Genomic DNA, 24,878 nt, shown 5'->3' with positions numbered 1-24,878 from the left:
CTGGGATGAAATATGTACAGTATCATCAGAAACATTAAAAATATTCCTCGATTGGTTGTCAACAAGAAATACTGCTGTGATAATGTGCGGCGATCATGGTCAACCACCACCCGTAGTTGGACCATCTCCACAAGATTGGCTGAGAAATTTCGCTGATTATTACGAAGAAATAAATGATGATCATAGAGCACTTGATGCAGAATTAAAACAGTTTAAAAAATTAATCAGACTACAACCGAATAAAATTCAATGTGAAATTATGCGCAAGGTGATTTCAGAAACTTCAATGAACGACTTTCTGCAAACGTGGAGACCAAACGATTTGATAGTGGCAAGTAGAAAGATAGTTCGTGATAAACTTCAGCAGCGGTTGTTTTAGTTACAACGAGAAAAGTTTCCAACGTTGCAAGTTCCGTTATGTTATCGACCAGCAGATACACGGCGGCAGAATATTGACGTTGATATACCAGGAGAGTCAAGGAAGAAACAAAATCTCGTTCTTAATGATACTGTCGCAGTTGATGTCAATGTTGTTGAGGATGCTCTATACCCTGATAAATCCCCGTAGACGCTAGGATACGCGATGACGATTCACTCATCTCAAGGATTAACTATTACTGATACAGTTGTTTGGATCGTTGATGATCGTATCGAATGGTCAAACTTAGTTTATCTTGCAGTATCTCGAGTTAGAAAAATATCTCAACTGCGGAGAATCGTCATGGACTCATCAGTATCAATGATGATATTGACAATGATATAATAAGAAAGAAATTAGCTGGTTATAAACAAAGTGACAAAAAAAAATAAACGCGAATTTGATCTCGACGTTGAATTTATTAATGCGCTGAAACAACGGCAGAATAATCATTGTGCAAGTTGTAATTGTATAATGTTATGGAAGTATTCGAATAATAATCCAAGACAATTTACCGTAGATTGAAAAGATAATCGTCTTGGCCATATACGTGAAAATGTGATGTTGACCTGTCTTGAGTGTAATCGTAGTAGGGGTGTTAGTTAAGTGATTGCGGTGGTAATTGCGTATCTTCAGGAATTACTTGTAATTGTTCACGTTGAATCTAGTCTGTAGATTGCAGGTCTACCAGTAGATCTTGTTATGGTAGATATCTTGTGCGTCGTAATACTCCAAATAGGATCAGTCGCTCTTTTGTTTTACCACCTTCAAGTTCACCGGGTTCATATAAATATCTTACAGTGGTATTACCTAATACTGGCTGTGTTGAAAAATCACGTCGTTGCACGGGTATATTCGCTTTTGTAATTGCATCAATGGGTTTCATGTTGGTTGTTCGAGTAATCTCATTATTTAACGCGGATATCACACTTGGTAATCTTGATACCCATTCGCGCGATCTCTTGTCTTAAATAAATTCCTTCGCGTATTGATATCCAAATAACCACTCAGCGAGTGTTCGCTTAAATCGTTCAACAATTGCCTGATCACGATGAATTGCAGTATGTCCACGTCGTATTTTGACATTAAGTCGCTTCATCAACGATGATACTGGACCAAGAAATGCTTTGCCAGGATCAACCTATAATAGTTGTGGCCATCGTAGACCACCTTGTGGTCCAAGTCCTCGTTGATAAATTCGTTCAAACGCAGAAGCAACTTCAGATGATGTTTTAGTTGATAATGGTTCTGCATCTTTATATCTACTTGCAACATCAACAACGGTTAGCGCATACTTGTATGTTATTTGACGTCTTTGGATTTTAACGGTATCATGTAGTAGAAATAATATATCAGCTTGATGAACTTCATTAGGAACACTAACATCAAAATACGAGTACTGAATTCGTTTCGGTGGTGGTAGGTAAATTTGCCATATCGCTTGCTTGGATAATCATTTTTTAGCAGTAGAACGTGTAACTGATGCTGCATTAGCGAGTTTACTAATTGCTGCTTTACCTTTCCAGTATCCTCTTGGAGAATAATAAATCGATTCCATTTATGTATTACCAGCACCTAGCGACAATTTACCTATCATTGCAGATCTTATTAACCAATTAGCCAATGATTCTTTGAAGGATTTATTTGTAATTGAATTTAGCGCGTGAATTAATTTTACATCTGTAATATGTCTATGCTGTAGATCATTACTTTTATAAGCTACATCATGAGCATGACACGCCTTATCAATAGCGTTTATTGGATATTCACCTGGTTTTGGTTGGTCTTGGTTGTCAAGTCTGATATCAAGTTGGGTTCCAGGACCACAGTAATTATATCCTGGAAGATGTTTTTCTCCTGGGTATTTAGCCCACGGAATCCCTGGTAATTTTCCTAATTTTGCTGCAATATCACCTCCTCGTTTTTTTTTTTTTTTTATAATATTATTGGACTTTGAATGCGAGGGAATAAATTTAAATTTGTTTGTACCGCATTGTTCACACTTACCCGTAACCACTGATCTGTTATTTTTTTGTTGTTACCGTTGATAGATCACTTGTTGGGGTACATGTCCTGCATTTCACACAATATAGATCCATGTATTTATATAACATGGATATAATTGATTTCTCAGGACAAGAAAACGAGAACCAGTCAAGCATCATCCCGTGTTACCGAATTCCATCAGAATGATAATAATAGGACCATCTGGAAGTGGTAAGACACAGTTATTGCTTAATCTTATAATGAGATGGTTAAAATGGGATAAGTTGTATTTGGTAGCCCCGTCTGTAGATGATCAACGATGTTATGATGTACTTAAAGATTTTAATGAAAACGCAAGATTGTTGAATGATGATGTTATCAAATTTATAACCGATATTAATGAAGCACCGTCCGTGGATGATTTAGACAGATTTATTAATAATTTAGTTGTATACGATGATATGATGCTGGACAAACAATCAAATCCGTCTAGAATATTTTCTCGAGGTAGACATAAAAACACTGATGTGATCTATGTTACTCAACGATACACACAAATACCAAAAGTAATCAGAGACAACTTAATATTTTAGTTGTGTTTAATGGAGTCAATACTCATACATTGCGAAATATTCATCAAACTTGGTGTGTTGGTGACATGGATATAAATAAATTTAGAAACTTTTTTTCACGAGCGCAAGATATTCCACATGGATTTATAACAATAAATTTACATGATCCTAGAACAAGATATCATGTGGGTATTGATAAAAGTTTTTGGATAAATTTACAACAGCAGGGGAGGTATGACCTCAAGTTGGTTCGTTTTTGTAATATACTTGCCATTGACAAGTTTTCAGTTGGAGAAATAACGTGGACAAACCCCCAAGAGGGAAATTCTTTAAGGAACTTTTGAAGAGAGTCCTCAGTGTATTTAGTTATTTTGATTTTTAAGGTTATTAATCAGTTTTCTTTAGGAAGGTTTATTTCGTATTTTGGACGCTTCTACGAAAAGGTCTGTTTGCCTCCCCTGCTGCTTCTGCAGCATGATGCCCCAGTGCTAGACATCACTATAAAACTGTCACACTGCAGACATCACAGCGATATGACTGAAAAATTGTTAAAGCTACATTAAAAATCCAAATCACACACACACACACACACACACTCAGACCGGATCTTCTGATGTTGTTCTTTTGATGTACTTTTGTAAGACCACATGTACATCAGGTGTCTTTCGGCCTCTGAATTCAGTCATTGTAAATATCAGCACATTTTCCCAGTAGCCAGTGGAAGTTGTTACTTGCCACCCGCCTATTGCGTAATGTTCTTTTGATGTACTCTTAAGACAGCATGCATATCAGGGGTCTTTCAGTCACTGAATTCTGTCATTGTAAATATTGGCACAGTTAAAGTAATCAATTGATCAACCCATTTTCACACTCAGCAGCTGGTTGCAGTAGTACTGGTAAGTTTTTGAACTTGCTGCCCAGCTACTGCATCATGTTTAACACCACATGTGTGGCTGTGACTTTAGTAATACATACACTGATATGTACATTGTAATCATGTGATTGAATGAGACTCCTGCAGCATTTTGTTGTAATCATGAATCTGAAACAGAAGGGCATTGAAAAACACCAGTTTTATATGGCATCTTTTACATTTTCTGTTCTTAAAAGAGAGGAGGGTGGCATTAATTAGAAAGGGGTGTTAATTAAGGAATATACGGTAATTTAAGTTGTTAATTAAACGCATTATGGACAAAAGTTTAATCCATTTACAAGCCAACGAGTGCATCTCAAATTATTTAGCAATCATTATCTGTTTTTATTCCCCCTCCAGCAGATTGTTTCCTAGCTGTAAAATAAGTAGTCCAATTAGGTATACCCCTGATATGTAACTCAGACAACCATATTAATATGTCACAAGTTGCATACATATCAGTATTCATAACATCTGGCAAATATTATAGTCACTAAACACTGGGAACTTCATCTATCCCTGGTAGAAGAAACACCGCTCACCAGATTTGATTTCCAACAATAGTTCAACAAAGCTGCTGCAAGACATCAAGAAATCATTTTGATTTCATGTACCTGTGACACTAAATCGAACAATAATTGAAGAACAGAGATAATAGTCTATTTCCACAATTCCATACATCTTTCATCCTACATACAATGTTAACTTGATTCCCTCGTTTTACTAATCATCACCTTTAACACATTTTCCTTTTTTCGTTATTCTCTTAATTACACCTTCACATCACCTGACAATTCCAGATGCTACTACTCCCATTCAAGCACACAGAGTACTGATTATACAAGTCATCTTGAGGCTGAGGGAGAGAATAGTGCAGTATGGTTCTTGGCAGCAGGAAAGATGGAGCACAAACTATAGACGTTAAGTGCTCCAACCGAAGGGGAATTGCTGAGGAGGCAAAAATCCTCATAGACCAAGAAGACAGAGATCTGACCTTAATGCAATTTGAGGGCATGCAAATAATAGAGATCGGTAATTTCCTGCTAATCTATAAAGAAAACAAAGACCTTCTCCCACTGAGCCCAATGGTTATAATAGGGAAAAATAGTTCAGATTGAAGGGAAATCAGATGGAAATATATGCTCATTCATATCTCCAGCATTCCAATGACAATACTGGATATAATCTTCATTGACAAACACTGAAACCAAATTCAGCATAACTACATTTATTTATGTTCACACCTTTGGATTCTACAAGTCCTACCTTGAAATAACTAAAATAATTAATGGCGTATGTCTTTTGCAAATACCTATGGTAGAGGAAAAAATATCCCCAGCCCCTTGTTTCTACTGAATGGGTTTAATGGTGTAAACATGGTGCCCAGGTTGCATCTACCATCATCCATGCTTTAAGAGTGGTCAGACTGGGCATATCCTTCTAAGTATACAAGTCGACAACAGCAACCAAAAAACTAAAGCCAGACTTATGTGCAAGTTGTTTAATCAAGTTTAAATACAAATGATGAAGAAAATTGAGAAAAGAAAGAAGATAAATACCAAGATGCATTAGATCTGGGACGAAAATGAGCCCACACAGACGAATCTAAATCAGGGGTCTCAAACTCAAACCACCCTGATGGCCACATAAGGGCATTTTCAATGGCCAAATGGCTGCACCACCTTTCTTATCTCTCATGACACCTTGTGATGCCAATCATTTTGCAAGCCACAGGATACGGCTTGGCAGGCACAATGTGGCCAATGTACCACGTGTTTGGGACCCCTGTTCTAAATCCATGACCACTTTAGGTCAAAAAAGCACAGCAGAATTGCTCATGTCGAAACAAAATGGATCCTTTCTTACCTCCAACAGAGTCAGTCAAAGCCATTGTCACAATCAACAAAATCAGAATTCATAACATACCAAAAGACACCCCCAATATCCTGGGGCAAAGATAAATCTGGACTGCTCTCCCAAGTATCACTAATTCGTTTCAAGCTCAGTTCAAGCCACAAAAGTCCAAATGGAAATGGCATTCAAGAATATACAGAACCTGTGTATGCAGGCATTAAAAAATGTCTGTACAGAACTAGTGCAATGGCATTCCAAAATATATCATACCTGCCAATACTTGCAATCGATAATGTATTGAACCAGTACAATGGCATTCCAAAATATATAGTACCTGTGAACACTTGCAATCGATAATGTATTGAACCAGTGCAATGTCATTCAAGATTATGTAGAACATTTTGAGACAACAAGAACATTATCATAGTACCTATTTCAATAGATTTAATAAAGAACACATCTTGCTGCCATGCAGATGTTTAAATATGTTTTTCATTTTATGTATACAACTGAAATGAATTGCACACAAAGGAAATCTTTTGAAGGCAAAACAGGGACAAAAATAAATACATACTTCATCATTGAAAACTGGTATTATCAAATAAATACTGGATGCAAAATTGTGCAAAGGTAGTTAGACTGGCTATTAATAACAAGCTGAAATCAAAATGTGCTTTAATCAGGGGAGATAATCAGCTGCCTTAAAGAAATCACAGTGGTGATCTTATCATCAAGTGTGTAAAATACCATCATTTCATGTAATAATATTAAGGCCAGTGATTAGTTTTTGTTAAAACCTTCATGTTCACATAAATATGCAAATTGTATTATAAATAAATCACAAAAATATAGTGGTATCTCTTGTTTGAAACACACATTTGTAAATTGTGTTCATTTCATGAATTTGACTAACTGTCCTTATGGACTAAAATGAACTAATTGTTTATTACCATTTAATATCTTATCAAATGAAATATTACATTCCAAATGAGAGAATTTATAATGCACCACTGGAGAGTAGCAGAAACAAATAAAAAGCAAAACAACAAACAATAAAGGTTATTTATATTCCTATTGGTGTGTATGGACAAAGTTGTACAGAAGTTTTGCTGATGATTTACGTGATCATTTAAAAAAGGAAACAAGGAGTCTTATAAACTATGAGCTATTTATTTACAACCATATATACTGTATACAACAATCTCAGTATAACATTTCCACTCGATGTATAGAATAACAATACAGCCATCAAATCTGTACAACATTGAGTTTCTAATCCCAAAGTGAACAATTAAATATTCAATATTTGCACAAAATAATATGGGCTTATAAGACCCTGTAAGTCATTTCACCAAAATTATATTTTCTCCAAAGATTTTTATGCGACAAAAATAAATAAACTTAACAGTTATCATTATTTAGAAGATAACATATATTGAGACAAAAGCCATGTGATAGTGGAGGGTGTAACGAAGGACTAAAACTGAATCTGATCTACCTTAGAGGGGAACAATATTTAATAAAAAGTCTTTATATGCTATAATCCAGATTATCACTTTAATTACATCCTTTTATAGTAGTCAATATATGAACTCTTTGTAAAGGAAAGCTGATGCAGTCTACTGCATAAAAAAAAAAAACCTACCTCACTCATGTTAAATGGCTATACCTATTTTACAGATATTTTGGTAATGTCAATGCACTTTTCCTAATTTCTCATTCATTCTGGTAAATATGACATGATTGTGAAATGGTGTGAAACAGAGTAGAAATAATAATAATAAGACGAAAAATGGTCACATTCAATCATACATGTACCAAGTTTTAGTTTTAGTACAAAGGTCTGAACCTTCCAGAGTATGTATTATCTCATGAATTTTCTGGGATTTTTTGAAAAACACAGATAATGGCACAAAAGAAACAGATGACGAAATTACAAGACCTGAATATTTTCATGGAATATAGACGTCAAATCACAAATGCAAAACCTATTTGGATTGACAGACTAACAAGGGCAACACTGTAGCATACATGCCAACCATTACGCTTTTGGTGTAATCATTACGCTTTTTTCCACCTTATTATGACTTATTGTCCCCTGTATATGGATTTACACTTATTGGGTACATTAAAAAAAAAAAAAAATTTTTAAAAGATGTATTATTCCTTTTTATTATCATTTTTTGGTACTGTACATCATATAAATTTGAGAAATTTTATTTTAAAAAATACTAGCCTACTGTGCAAAGTAGTGTAATAATACATTGTCCATCATAGACCTCTATGTAATTTCCTTGTTTTCTATTTATAATACATTGTCCATCATAGACCTCTATGTAATTTCCTTGTTTTCTATTTATAGCAACTTTATTTGACACAATTCTAAGAAAACAGAGGTTTCTTCAGTTTGAAACTTGCCTCATAGATTCATTATATATTAATAAACAGTTAGTTACAGATGAAAAATGTTAAGAGGAGAGGTGTTTTTTTTCAAACTTAGAACATGTTGGATCAGAAAATGGAAGTTCAATAACACTTCACAAATTTAGAAAGAAGAATTCAAGAGTGATGTAATACAGCATTCTAACTGAGCATATTGTCATGATCACTGCAGAATTTGAGGACCTGACTCTAAGATCATTCAGTGAGATGTAGACATGTAGACTAGTAAAACTGAGTGGTGTACATAAATAATTTATTAGTTTCATGTTTGTATTTTGTTACTAATCCATATGGATTTAGCTGATTTGTGACAATGATTTTAACCACCTGCAGATCCAGGTTAGCAGTGAAAATGTCTGTTTTTAAGTTTCCTGTAATTATGGTATATAATACATAGATAACATTTTTGATGCTCAGATTATGCCTTTTGGCCACTTATATTAGTAATAATTATGCTTATACCTCTGGGCATGCATGACATAAGCCCTGTCACAAATGTAATGGACTGACAGATTGACAAGGATAACATTATAAGCCCTGTCACAGATGTAATGGAATGACAGATTTACAAGGGTAACACTACCCTACAGTAACACTATGGACCATGTCATTAATGTGGTGGATTGACAGATTGACAAGGGTAACATTATAAGCCCTGTCACAGATGTGATGGAATGACAGATTTACAAGGGTAACACTACCCTACAGTAACACTATAGGCCATGTCATTAATGTGGTGGATTGACAGATTGACAAGGGTAACATTATAAGCCCTGTCACAGATGTGATGGAATGACAGATTTACAAGGGTAACACTACCCTACAATAACACTATGGGCCATGTCATTAATGTGGTGGATTGACAGATTGACAAGGATAACATTATAAGCCCTGTCACAGATGTGATGGAATGACAGATTTACAAGGGTAACACTACCCTACAGTAACACTATGGGCCATGTCATTAATGTGGTGGATTGACAGATTGACAAGGGTAACATTATAAGCCCTGTCACAGATGTGGTGGCAGACAGACAGATGGGTTACACTACAGACCCTCTCATTGATGGGGTGGGGCATTAATACCAATAATAGGTTTTTTGTTTTTTCCCCTTCTCAATGCAATGTATGAAAAAATGCACTCAAGAACAAAAGAATAAAAAAGCAAGGTTGAAATAATTCCAAATAAAAAAGTAAAAAGATTCCTAATTTAAAAGTTTAACATCCACACCTACTTAGATTTAAATTTTAAACAATTTTGAAATAAATAATTTACGCTATCATCTGACCCCTGATTATTTTAATTTTGTTCATTAAAATGCACAAATTAACATACAGTTCCACAATCATTGGTAGAACACACACACATAAAGCTTATGGGAGATAAATCTGCAAAAACAAACACAATGGGTGAGATTTGTGTTTCATGCAAACAGAATATGCTGATTATAAACAGACCAACAAAGTGAGTTATAGATAATTACTGAAGACAATTGAAACAATCAAGAATCTCTGAATTATTTGTGACCTGGAATACAATAATACAACCTTCCCTACCTTAAGCTAGATCATACCATATTGTGTATATATAATATTTATATAAACACAATGCTTATTTTTCTCATCTGACTATTACAAACTTGATTTTGAAACTTATTTCAGATAATGGTGCTCTAATGTATGTTATACCATAAAATTATTCAAAATAACAAGGATTTTAACACACATATGTTACACATTTTCTCTAAATCTTAACATGCTACTTTCCTAAGTATTAAAATGTCCTTCTGTTGGACTGCCAGTGAAGCTTTGCACTGTGAAAGCAACACTCCTGACTTACTGATCAGGCTTCTATTGAAGAGAGTCTGTGAGAATCTATGATAAATTTTATTCTGAGAAAAAAATATGAAAAAATAGATTCAGAAAAGTAAACCGAGATATGGTGCTTCAAGAAGACATTTTCTGTGCAATTTACACACAACTGTGATATTGTTTAACATGGTATTTTGAACATAGGTTTGATAATTTCTAATGGGGCAAATTTACACACGATAGATAATGTCTAAAAAGACAATTTACATACAGGTATGGAAATGTCTAATAGGACAATTTTCACACTGGTATGAAAATGTCTAATATGATCATTTAAACAGGCTCAGTAATCCCTGACAATTTACACACAGGTATAAAAATTTCTAACAGAACTACTTACATGTAAGAAAATGTCTAACAGGACAATTTACACCGGTATGATAATGTCTAATACATCGGAATGATAATGTCTAATAAGATAATTTAACCATAAGTTTGAAAATGTCTAATACGACAATTTACACACTTGTATGATAATTTCCAACATGAAAATTTTAACATAGGTATAATAATGCAATAGGACAATTTACACACCAGTATGATAATGTATAATAAGACAATTTACACACAAGTATGATGTGTAATATGGCAATATACACATAGGTATGAAAATGTCATACAGGACAATTTGCACACGGGTATGAAAATGTCTAATATGACAGTTTACACATGGCTATGATAACGTATAACATAATTTAAACAGGCTTGATAACCACTGCAATTTACACACAGGTATGACAATGTCCAATAGGACAATTTACACACAGGTATGAAAATGTCAAACAGGACTACTTACAGGTAAGAAAATGTCTAATAGGACAATTTCCACAGCTCTGATAATGTCTAATATTACAACTTAACCACTGGAATGATAATGTCTAATAAGATAATTTAACCATAGGTTTGAAAATATCTAATACGACAATTTACACACAGGTATGATTATGTCTAAGAAGACGATTTACACACAAGTATGATGTCCAATAGGACAATTTACACACAGGCATGAAAATTTCTACCAGGACAATTTATACACAGGTATGATAATGTCTAATAGGACAATTTACACACAGGTATGAAAATTTCTACCTGGACAATTTATACACAGGTATGAAAATTTCTACCAGGACAATTTATACACAGGTATGAAAATGTCTAATATGACAATTTACCCAAGGTATGAAAATGTCTAATAGGACAATCTGCACAGAGTTGTGATAATATCTAATAGGACAATTTACAGGTATGCAAATGTCTAATATAATTTAAACAGGTATGATAATGTTTGCAAGGACAAATTAGACAAAGCATCATGTCTAATGGAGCAAGTTACACACAGGTATGATACACAGGAATGATAAAGTCTAAGACAATGTACATAGGTATGAAAATGTTGAATAAGAATTTATACACAGGTGTGATAATGTCTAATAGGAAAATTTACACATGGGTAAGAAAATGTTTAATAAGACAATTTACACACAGGTATGAAAATGTCTGATTGGACAATTTTGAGTGTTTAAATCCAACCAATGGATCAAGCAAGATCAGCTATTGAGAGATGTAACTGGGCAATGCATTTTACTCTAATTGACTTGGCACTAAAGAACCTTCATGTGCTGCTATGCCATAAACCAACAAATTTTTTTTAACAGAAAGAAACTAGAAAGTGTGAAACAGTCACTAAGAGGCCCAATAATCTGGTCATTTAAAAAAAAAAAATTGTAACACACACACAAAAGAGAAAAACAAAAGGTATTGATTTTGCCAGGAAATAAGGGAGTAAAATGAAACTTTTAAAAGGCACATGTACAGATGTATGAAAGCTTATATTATAAACTGTATACTTAATTGGAACCATTTAAGTTTTCATTTTAATTTCCTGAGAAGGGTCATTTGTCTGTTAAATTCTCAAAAGATACATTTGTAACTAGTAGTGTGTGTGTGTGTGTGTGTGTGTGTGTGTGTGTGTGTGTGTAAACACCAAATTGTTGCAGAATGTGTTAACTGGTTGCAGAAATGTTAAACACAAACAAAAATTATAATAGTCAATTAGGAAAGTTTATGAATAGGTCTTGTGGTGACTGGTTGCAGAAATCATAAACACAGAAATCATAGTGGTCAAATGGAAAGTTTATAAATAGGCCTTGAGTTGACTGGTTACTGAAATGTTAAATACAAACAGAAATCATATATGGTTGAATAGGAAAGCTTATGAATAGGTCTTGTGTTGACCGATTGCAGAGATTTTAAACAAGAACATCAATCATAGTGGTCCAATATATAAGCTAATAAATATAACTGTAAATCTGAAGAAAATGACACATGATAAAACTATTAAAAAAATAAGCTTATACATGTCTGTTAGACAATACATGTTCGAAATTAAATATGCACCACGACATAATGTTGTCTTTTTAACCATGCTAAAATACAATCAACTGCCAACATGATCCAAACTTGATTACAGAGCTGAAGTATTACAAGAAATGAATGGGTAGTCACACTACAAGGTAGAGGTGGATGGACATATGGTGAGTAGCAATGTTATCAAATACTACAATCATTATGCATCATCAATTTGGTCAACGCTATTATCAGCAATATGGTCAACCTATGGGATACTCTCCCCCCAGTAGCCAAAGTAAATCGAATCTATTTCCAATTTCTTGCAGTCAAGTGTACTAATAAAGACTTGCATGTTTAATTTAATTAGCTGTGTTGTAAAAATATGTATATTAAAATGTACTAATGACAACTAAGTTAGTGTGTAGAATGATTTTTGTCCTTTCAGTCAGTGACCTTGACCTTTGCACTATGAGCACAAATTTGAAAGAATTCTTCCTTACGCCAAGTGCAAGCCGTCCCAATATATATCAACTGTAGATCGAGGGCAACTCATGTTATTGTGTAAAAACAAATTTGGTAGCAGATGGATGGACGGAAGAATTGACACATCTAACAATGAATTCTGAAATCTCCTGCACTGTATTTAGGTAAAGTCCATCTTTCAAATTTTAAAATAAAGTGTGAAAAGTTTGTCTTCAAACACAAGCACCAACACCTATATAATAAAGGCACATCCATTTGCATGTCTTTGAGTCTTGGTCTTGGACAATGTGAATATGTGAGAAAACTTGTCAGTAACTTCTCATGGGTTTGTGATTCTTCCCAAGTTTTTCCACTAGTTATACTGGCTGCTTTGTATTGACTGTGATGTACAGAAAAATGGCATTAAACCCACAACAACAATAATGGTACCATTAACAAAAGTTATTGTCATTACTAATTCTCTATGTTCTTGTGTACTTTATCAAATCACTGTACTGTATCTTCTGGGATTCTACCATATTATTCTATTTTTTTACCAGATAATTTAATTCCTGGGACTTTTCCTTTGATCTTTCTTATGACAGTTTGACTGAATGGAATTGCCCAGGGTTCCGCCTTCTCAATAAAACTGTCAGTTTTAACTGTGATTGCTTGGGTGGGAGATCTGGCCCAGATAGGTTTTGATCCAGCTGGAGGGGAAGAATCATTTGTAGCTGACTGATATCACATTTTTCTCAGGATCTCTTCCAAAACGAAGTTATCGATGTCTTTTCAGAGGATTCCAAAGGTCCTGATAATTACTGTTGTATTTTACTTCTTTTATGTGAATAATAAATATACTCCCCCATGTTTCCAAAAATACAGTAGCTTATTACACAATACACACATTGCCATAGACTTGTCCCCTTTAACATTGCCATGACTAATCCCCTTTGTCATAGCCATGGACTTATTCCCTTTGACATTGCTATGGACATGTCCCCTTTGAAGTCTATAATCTGGAAGTATTTGGGCATTGTGATCAATTAGTGACAAAATATGCATTTCCATACAGTGTATTATGTAAAACTCATAGAATTAATTGTAATAAGTCAAATTAAGCAAAGCTCAAGGGCTTTTAAATGGCTGTCAGGATAAAATTTAATTCCTTTTCCAGGGCCTTTCCCCACTTTTTTTGTTATAAAATTGTCATGAATTTTTCAGCAACAGATAACATATTCAAGAGTTTTTCAAGACCTATACCAACCAGGTCAAATATTAAACAAATGAACATTCTGGAAGCTAATATTACAACTGCAACCTAGCAGTATGCTTTTCACAATCAATATTTGCTACAGAATCTGAAACGATGTAATCAGTACAGTACATCCTCAATATATCTCAACATCTGACAAGTAATAATCATGAATTGTGAACATTATACATCCAGATTTAATGTCATATAATATGTTAGCAAACTGTGATTAAAAATGGGGCTAGACCCATTATTCTGGGAAAATATCATACCAAATGGGGCCAAATTTTCATGATACTATTCTGAAATATTATTCCTTGGTACAGGAACCCTTTACCAATGCAGTGAGACACATACACCAGGCCTGTCAATCAATTAAGGACGTAGCTCCCATGGTTCTCAGACCCATTATTCACAAAAAAAAAACAGATCAACTTCAATGCGCATTCAAACTCAAAACTATCTTTATCATAAGATATATATTATGTTAAATAGTTACAAAAAAAACTATACAAATTTAACTGCCATCTGTATTTAAATGACCCGTTACTCAAAAGTATCTTGTATTTCAATTACTTTATTTATTGTACACCATCAAAATCTGTATGCACTTGAGTTGTGGAGTTTCATTAATACTAAGCCAGATAAAACAATATATATATATATATATATATATATATATATATATATATATATATATATATATATATATATATATATATATATATAAAACTATATTTACTGGATTTGACATTTTCCACAAATTCAGTTCAGTTTGACCTGGTTTTTTTTCATAAACTCTAATAATAGAAACTTTGTCTCTAGTGCTGACCTAGTTCCTGACCTTGATTCAGAATCAGTATGAGTTGAAGTAAAGAACTTTTTTTATTTAATATTTTTCATCATTTTTTAGTGTAGATTCATGACATGAAATCAAGGCTATACTGTGAGTATGTGATGTTAGGCATGTAAAGCTTCTATCTGTTTTGCATCTTAAATTAGTGTATAACCTTTTTCTATGGAGAATTTCATCAGTTGGGCTATAAACCATTAGCACTTATAGGTGTTTTGTTGTGACCAGTTTGAGTTGAAATTCTATTTTATGGAATTAATTCTTTTCCCTGGGAATATTTAAGTACTCATACATAATTCCTGGTCAAAGACTTTTACTGAAATTTTACTTGAAATTCAAAACTGGAATATTATTTTATGTGGTTCAATAAGGAACTGTTGACACATCAGGACAACACTGACAACAGCATACATCATTGTCCTCCATCTTGGATTTTTTATCAGGATTCCAACTCAGATTCATTTAGGACTTTTTATTACTAGGCCTTCTATTTTTTAATTCTATTCTTGGATTATTTTTGGATTTGATTTGTAAAACCTTAAGTTCTTTTTCTTATTTTTGCCCTGTTTTTCGAGGGAAATATATTATTTGTTAAATTTTACAAAGCTTGTTTTCACTCTTTTCTTGTAACTGTTTAAAAGAGCCTAAAACGTAAGAATATTTATAACAGTGAAACTGAGAGCCATCAGGGACCTGCCAACCCTAACGAGTCTGTCTCAGTAAGGCAGTTGATTTTTTTCCATAAAATTGACCAGTTTTCAGTAAGGTGTAACAAAATATCAATAACTGCTATTGTAAAGCTGGAAAACATAATTAAAAGTTCGACGCAGCAACAGTAAACATTATGTTCAACTGAAAAGTTTGTAAAGTACACATTGACTTTATTTACCATTAGTACAGTTGCACAAGTTTAGTTTCAAACCCTAGGCAACTCAATGGCTTGTTGCTATTTCTCAACTTTACATAATTCTTTTCCATTTCACATGATGACGGCAACTATATCTCCTGCCACGAGACATACTCAAATTGGCACGTGATGTCCAATAAAGGTAATCGTGTCCTTTCCAGCTTTTATTCTCAAGAATCTGAATATTCCTTGTTATTCTTCTGTATTGATTATTAACACTTTTCTAGAGGCTTATTTTTCCTTTTCGTCTTAAACATACATTGTTTTCTGGACACCATTTAATTTTTTTTAATATAATCAAGTTTGATCATGCAGACACTTCAAATGAAAAAAATAGGTGCAGTTTAAAGCATCTGGGGTGCTGCTGTAAAGTTAGTCTGGTTCTCTGACTAATTTCACTAATTCTAATATGAAACCTGGATCCAAATCAAACACAGATGAACCAATTATCTGGATTTTCAGCAATGATCATTTCTCCATAGTTTTTGCTTGTATGCTGTAAGTTCGTATTTTAAGGGTAATTTTCATAAGACTTACAGCAAAATCGTAAGGGTTGGCAGGTCTGCCATCAGGAGCCAAGTGGTCAACTTCAGCGCATCATGAACATGGGATTAAAATTCAGTCTTTAAAACAGACTTATTCTAATCACTAAATGGCATCAGAAGCATAAACAGCTTGATTGAAAACTATTGTTAATGGCTGAAAACTACAGTTAATGACTGGATAATATTGTTAAGGATAAAATAATGGCAGAGTAGATTCCAACCCCAAAGTCAACATCATTGGAAAATAATGCATGTGGAAACTGAAGACAGTGTAGTCAACAGTATAAACAAGACAAGACACTGGTTGTAACAGTATAAACTATACATGTGCGCAACAGATAAAGACACAAAGAGCAAAAAGCAACCGTTACAGTGCCAACACTAACAAGCACATATGCTATAAAACAGTACATTAAATTTACCTTGGAAGAAAAAATGGACAATTTTTTGTGTGCAAATCTGATGAATATGTCTCTCAAGAAAAACACAAGACATATGACAGGCAAACTTTTAAATGCTGACTACAGAAATCTAGAGCAAATTTTGACCAAGATCTTGTGGATGTATGATTTCTAGCTAAGGATTGCAGATTCAATTATATGAAAGATGGGATAATACATTTAGAAGATTGTTTTTGATTGGCTGGAAGTGGAAACTCAATCTCGGATTGAAGCTACAGTTTATGATCTTTGGCCTAAATCTGATATCACAACAAGTGTTATCAAGTCTTAGATGTTCACTAGCATCATAGAACAAAATCACATGTTGATACAACTGAAAGCAATAGTGTGAATTTCCTTGTATTTCTTTGTATTTAAGGGAAGTACCAATTTTTGTACATTTCTGGGTTCCTACAAACCACAAATTTAATTGCCCAAGGAACAAGAATGAGTCTGAGATGACAACAAAAAATGTTGTTCTTAGTTTACTTTTTAAATATTAAAATGACCCTTGATTTTTGCATCAAATCATGTAAAAGTGGCAGAATAACAAAAAAGTAAAAGGCATGAAAGTCATGTGTTAAGTCCACTCTTTTCCAGTCCACTCTTTTCAACTGACTAATCAAACAATGTTTGAAATATTACTATGTAAGTACGATAATTAAAGTATACAACATTAATCAGGGGTTCTAACATTAATCAGGGCTTCATCCCATTCATTTGCAAATGTGATGAAGAACTGCAAGGGAACCAAGCACTAATACTTGCAATAAAATCACAGCGTCACTATTTTACTAATGGAACAATAATAAGTCCAGTTTTGATGTATCTATTTCTCAAAATGTATGCCCATCTTCCTTGAAAAATAACGAATATTCTTTTGTTCTTAATTAAGAATAATGCATGAATGTATCAACAATCATATGCAAAAAGCAATGATGTAATACACAGTTTTCTCTTTTACATGTTAGGTATGCTTAAACCTCTTGGAATAATTTATTTAATGATTTTTCTGACATTGGTTATGTTGAAAATGAAGGCAATTAAGTGAACAGCTTTCTTAGCAAAAGCTATCTGTTGACAATTATTTCCAACATGATTATAAGATGAGTATTAAACCATATAACCTGCCCCATATCTCTCAGGTCCTTTAGTAACTTGAACCTGCCCCATACCTCTCAGGTCCTTTAGTAACTTGAACCTGCCCCATATCTCTCAGGTCCTTTGGTAACCTGAACCTGCCCCATATCTATCAGGTCCTTTAGTAACTTGAACCTGCCCCATATCTCTCAGGTCCTTTAGTAACTTGAACCCCCCCCATATCTCTCAGGTCCTTTAGTAACCTGAACCTGCCCCATATCTCTCAGGTCCTTTCGTGGCTTGAACCTGCCCCATATCTCTCAGGTCCTTTAGTAACTTGAACCTGCCCCATATCTCTCAGGTCCTTTCGTAACCTGAACCTGCCCCATATCTCTCAGGTCCTTTAGTAACTTGAACCTGCCCCATATCTCTCAGGTCCTTAAGGAACTTGAACCTGCCCCATATCCCTCAGGTCCTTTCGTGGCTTGAACCTGCCCCATATCTCTCAGGCCCTTTAGTAACTTGAACCTGCCCCATATCTCTCAGGGCCTTTCATAACCTGAACCTGCCCCATATCTCTCAGGTCCTTTAGTAACTTGAACCTGCCCCATATCTCTCAGGTCCTTAAGGAACTTGAACCTGTCCCATATCTCTCAGGTCCTTTCGTGGCTTGAACCTGCCCCATATCTCTCAGGTCCTTTAGTAACTTGAACCTGCTCCATATCTCTCAGGTCCTTTCGTAACCTGAACCTGCCCCATATCTCTCAGGTCCTTTCGTGGCTTGAACCTGCCCCATATCTCTCAGGTCCTTTAGTAACTTGAACCTGCCCCATATCTCTCAGGTCCTTTCGTAACCTGAACCTGCCCCATATCTCTCAGGTCCTTTAGTAACTTGAACCTGCCCCATATCTCTCAGGTCCTTTCGTAACCTGAACCTGCCCCATATCTCTCAGGTCCTTTCGTGGCTTGAACCTGCCCATATTTCTCAGGTCCTTTGGGAACTTGAACCTGCCCTATATCTCTCAGGTCCTTTCGTGGCTTGAACCTGCCCCATATCTCTCAGGTCCTTTAGTAACTTGAACCTGCCCCATATCTCTCAGGTCCTTAAGGAACTTGAACCTGCCCCATATCTCTCAGGTCCTTTAGTAACTTGAACCTGCCCCATATCTCTCAGGTCCTTTCGTAACCTGAACCTGCCCCATATCTCTCAGGTCCTTTAGTAACTTGAACCTGCCCCATATCTCTCAGGTCCTTTAGTAACTTGAACCTGCCCCATATTTCTCAGGTCCTTTGGGAACTTGAACCTGCCCTATATCTCTCGGATCCTTTGATGACTTGAACCTGCCCCATATCTTTTAGGTCCCATGGTAACTTAAACCTTCATTTATGCTGAAGTCAACTTTTTTTGACCCAACAGTGCACAAGTTATTAAAGGAGAGCTATATATGGATTAACTACTACAGAACACTCTTATATACTTTAACAGGGCTTGAAATTAACACTAATCCAAGAACAGTCAATTTATCAATGGAGCACTGAAACCTCAGCACCCTCCCTCCAAGCCAATGGATCAATAAAAGTGTATGCCAGCCCCTATTATATGTTAACAAGCAGTTTTGTGTCAAATGTATTTAATACCAATTGGGATGGCATTTCTTTTCAGGATTTAACTGATATGTTTATGTGTTAATGTACTAACTGCCAAACCCTACACTTTACAAGGTATAATGAAAGCTCATAGTTGTAAAGACACGTCAATACAGGTACTCTATACACACTCAGCATAAACACATAACCAGCTTGATAATCTGGCCTAATGCACTAATATCAGGCTAGTGCCATAAGGTTCAAATAGAAAGGTCCTGTTGACTGACTCAGTAAATAATGCCGAGTTATTCCAAATAATAGGTTGTTTTAGATTGTTGTTGATGAAACATTCAGTGCACCTGTGGGAAAGTTCTTGGAAGGTGTGCAAGTTGGTAATTAGACAATGACAAGAAAGCGCAAGATCATAAATATGATGAAGAGAAAAGATTGAGAAAGTACCTGTTTCTGAACATACTTCTCCATTTCAGATTTACAATACTGTCTTTGATGGTACAACGAATTTACCGAATTTAGTCGTCAATGTGGACATTAAAAAACATACATCACTGATGATGATGCAACATATCCAATATCGTAGTAATGGAGATACATGGCTACACATAGAATGTAACATTGTAAATATTGTATATGGTAGAAATTACCTAAAGTGGAAAAATATTAACAAATTGTAAAAACATCCAAAAACAAATATGTTCACTCTATCCTCAAGTTCTGAAAACTAAATGTCAAGATTTGGCTTGATATGTTGGATTATACATGTCTAATTAAACCCAAAAGTATTTGCATACCAGAAATCATACACTGAACATGAATATCTACCAATGAATTCAATTCAACAGGTAGTATTCAGCTCTTCCAGCACAATGTTTAAGACAATGTCTTTGAATTCATGCTAATTCTACACTGAATACTTATTGAAGTACAACCTTTGGACTGTTATGTATCAATCTAATTCAAAATGTTTTCATGTTATAATATGTTAAAATTTGTCATGTAATAAAAAATTTTACAGCGCAAGTTTCCTAACTGCAACACATTTTTTGATGGTATTTGTTATTATCAAATATCACTTATAATAATAATGACGATAATACAGTACATAAATTTATTTCCTCATATACAAATAATATATACATAACTTCAAGCCCATACACTAAACTAAACCTACATAAACAGGCATTTCTAAATTCATATACCAACACAAATGAAGAAATAGATGCCCATTATTAATGGTTGAACTAAATGCCTGCTCCAGTTTTTTAATGTTTATGTCCTAGAGATAATATCACAGGGAAGAGAGCTCCAAAAACTATCGCCAAGAGTTCCAATTTTGTAAATCCTTTGTGCTCATGTATAACTACAGTACCGTCTTGGGCCACATGTCGAGAGTGACTACTGGAGATTTCAGGTAATACATGGACTGTAGCCACATATAAAAATGTCCCTGCACTAAACAACATGGCTATACCAGTTGTATGTTGATCATTTAGGGCCTCCATACTTTTCTGCAAAAGAACCAAAAATAAGTAATTAAGCAATGCTCAAAAATGCAATTCAAAGATATAATTCAGTATACATAAATAATGATTCATATGCATCTATTGAAAGCATCAGTCACAATGATTTGATGAAGTTTCTCTCTTTATGATGAAACGTATACTATCGTTAGCTGACTTTGTATCATGCATGTGAGAAACATCTCCATGCTTCAGGTAAATGAAATGAAATGAACTGAATTGAATGGAAATGTCAACTTTTAAAACAAATATGCACCAGAGGGATTTAAACAAAGACAACTTTTAACTGGAACGGTTCTGCATGACTGTCATCTATGTGGAATTGTGTTGAACTTAACTATTTGTATACACGAAGTTGATTGAGAACAACAGACTTCTTAAGCCAAATCCGTACAACGTCTGCAAAACTATTATTTACTGTCTGAGTGTGTGTTTACTGCATGTCTCAGTACAATAATGACTATATGGTGCCAATTCCAAGTAAATTTCTAAAACTCTGGGTGAAATTGTACAAAAGTCATGTAAGCAGACTGCTAACATTAAAAATGTCATCAAAACTCATGTATTTGAGGTTACCATAGCAACCAAAAAGGAAAATAACATGAACAAATATATATATATATATATATATGTATGTATATATTGTTGACAAATATTATTAATACTTCTTCATCCAAGTATGCAAAAATATATGGATAATCAAATGTTTGACTGCTTATTACTTACCTCCTCAATAATTTCTAGGTCTAAGCTGGATGATTCAAGTTATTTATTTCTAGGTCCAAGCTGGATGATTCAAGTTATTTATTTCTAGGTCCAAGCTGGATGATTCAAATTAATTATTTCTAGGTCTAAGCTGGATGATTCAAGTTATTTATTTCTAGGTCCAAGCTGGATGATTCAAGTTATTTATTTCTAGGTCCAAGCTGGATGATTCAAATTAATTATTTCTAGGTCTAAGCTGGATGATTCAAGTTATTTATTTCTAGGTCTAAGCTGGATGATTCAAATTAATTATTTCTAGGTCTAAGCTGGATGTTTCAAATTAATTATTTCTAGGTCTAAGCTGGATGATTCAAGTTATTTATTTCTAGGTCTAAGCTGGATGATTCAAATTAATTATTTCTAGGTCTAAGCTGGATGATTCAAGTTAATTATTTCTAGGTCTAAGCCGGATGTTTCAAGTTAATTATTTCTAGGTCTAAGCTGGATGATTCAAGAGAATTATATCTAAGTCTAAGCTGGATGATTCAAATTAATTATTTCTAGGTCCAAGCTGGATGTTTCAAGTTAATTATTTCTAGGTCTAAGCTGGATGATTCAAGAGAATTATATCTAAGTCTAAGCTGGATGATTCAATTTAATTATTTCTAGGTCTAAGCTGGATGTTTCAAGTTAATTATTTCTAGGTCCAAGCTGGATGATTCAAGAGAATTATATCTAAGTCTAAGCTGGATGATTCAATTTAATTATTTCTAGGTCTAAGCTGGATGTTTCAAGTTAATTATTTCTAGGTCCAAGCTGGATGATTCAAGAGAATTATATCTAAGTCTAAGCTGGATGATTCAAATTAATTATTTCTAGGTCCAAGCTGGATGATTCAATTTAATTATTTCTAGGTCTATGCTGGATGATTCAAGTTAGATATTACTAGGTCTAAGCTAAATGATTCAATTGAACTATTTCAATGTCAAAGCTAGAGGATTCAAATTAGTTCTAGGTCAAAGCAGGATGATTCAAGTTAATAATTTCTAGGTCAAAGCTGGAGGATTCAAATGAGTTATTTCTAGGTCAAAGGAAGATGATTCAAATTAATTATTTCTAGGTCTAATATGGATGATTTAAATTAGTTATGTCTAGGTCTAAGCTGAATGATTTAAGTTAGTTATTTCTAGGTCTAAGTTGGATGATTCGAGTTAATTATTTCTAGGTCTAAACTGGATGATTCAAGTTAATTATTTCTAGGTCTAATATGGATGATTTAAATTAGTTATGTCTAGGTCTAAGCTGAATGATTTAAGTTAGTTATTTCTAGGTCTAAGCTGGATGATTCAATTTAATTATTTCTAGGTCTAAGGAAGATGATTCAAATTAATTATTTCTAGGTCTAATATGGATGATTTAAATTAGTTATGTCTAGGTCTAAGCTGAATGATTTAAGTTAGTTATTTCTAGGTCAAAGCTGGAGGATTCAAATGAGTTATTTCTAGGTCAAAGGAAGATGATTCAAATTAATTATTTCTAGGTCTAATATGGATGATTTAAATTAGTTATGTCTAGGTCTAAGCTGAATGATTTAAGTTAGTTATTTCTAGGTCTAAGCTGGATGATTCAATTTAATTATTTCTAGGTCTAAGCTGGATGTTTCAAGTTAATTATTTCTAGGTCTAAGCTGGATGATTCAAATTAATTATTTCTAGGTCTAAACTGGATGATTCAAGTTAATAATTTCTAGGTCTATGCTGGATGATTCAAATTAATTATTTCTAGGTCTAATATGGATGATTTAAATTAGTTATGTCTAGGTCTAAGCTGAATGACTTAAGTTAGTTATTTCTAGGTCTAAGTTGGATGATTCGAGTTAATCATTTCTAGGTCAAAGCAGGATGATTCAAGTTAGATATTCCTAGGTCTAAGCTGAATGATTCAATTGAGCTATTTCAAGGCCAATGCTGGATGATTCAAGTTAATTATTTCAAGGTCAAAACTGGAGGATTCAAATTAGTTTTTTCTAGGTCAAAGCTGGGTGTTTCAAGTTAATTATTTCAAGGTCAAAGCTGGAGGATTCAAATGAGTTATTTCTAGGTCAAAGGAAGATGATTCAAGATTGCTGACATAACCATACATTTTAATAGTTGATAATATGTGGCTGTTGCAATATTTTTCTGACTCGTTCAGTAAAGAAATAGAAATGTTCCCATACAAAATATATATATATTGTTTAAAGTTAAAATCATAACAAACCAATGCTATTCATACAGAAAATGATAAATAATTTAAGAAATTTACTTTGGCTACCATATCAGTGGAAAACAGCCTGGAAAGGATGAAAGATTTTAAAGACAATGTATTTACCCAGAAATATTTAAGTACATGTATCCCAAATATATATATATATATATATATATATATATATATATATATATATATATATATATATATATATATATATATATATACACATGATGTAGAGATGCATAAATATTTAAGAACCCCAAATATATAAAAATGATAATACATGAATTCAGAAATATTGAAGTGCCCTAAATATATGCACATTAAAAAGACAATGTATAGGCACAGAAATATTGAAGTACCCTAAATACATTAAAACAAGTATAAATGTAGAAAAAAATTTATAAAAAAAAGACACCGTATAGACATGACAATATTAAAGTACCACAAATACATCAAAAAGATGATGTAAAGATCAAGAAATATTAAAGTACCACAAATACATCAAAAAGATGATGTAAAGATCAAGAAATATTAAAGTACCACAAATACATCAAAAAGATGATGTAAAGATCAAGAAATATTAAAGTACCACAAATACATCAAAAAGATGATGTAAAGATCAAGAAATATTTAAGAAACACAAATACATCAAAAAGATGATGTAAAGATCAAGAAATATTTAAGAAACACAAATACATCAAAAAGATGTAAAGATCAAGAAATATTCAAGAACCACAAATACATCAAAAAGATGTAAAGACCAAGAAATATTCAAGAACCACAAATACATCAAAAAGATGATGTAAAGATCAAGAAATATTTAAGAAACACAAATACATCAAAAAGA

At 33.7% G+C, this 24,878-nt stretch overlaps 1 protein-coding gene across 2 annotated transcripts in view; it reads right to left on the bottom strand.

Annotated features, from left to right (window-relative positions):
• Positions 1-6,894: 6,894 nt before the first annotated feature.
• The window catches only part of LOC149804409 (zinc transporter ZIP9-B-like), a 64,425-nt gene continuing 46,441 nt past the window's right edge, over positions 6,895-24,878 (bottom strand). The window contains exons 7-8 of one of the 2 annotated variants that reach the window (XR_016415607.1): positions 8,074-21,061; positions 6,895-8,022 (exon numbers count right to left, since the gene is read on the bottom strand). Coding sequence is in view for 1 of the 2 variants with exons in the window: in XM_089939931.1 (XP_089796057.1) it covers positions 20,816-21,061 (246 nt within the window). In the remaining variant the exon portion in view is untranslated. Of the gene's footprint in view, positions 21,062-24,878 lie in introns of both variants that reach the window. The other variant, XM_089939931.1, reaches the window with a different exon arrangement.

The sequence above is a fragment of the Sinohyriopsis cumingii genome, chromosome 2 (genome assembly GCF_028554795.1).
Source record: "Sinohyriopsis cumingii isolate HCF-2022 chromosome 2, ASM2855479v2, whole genome shotgun sequence".
Lineage (NCBI taxonomy): Eukaryota > Metazoa > Mollusca > Bivalvia > Unionida > Unionidae > Sinohyriopsis > Sinohyriopsis cumingii.
This window is presented reverse-complemented; position numbering and strand designations above follow the sequence as displayed.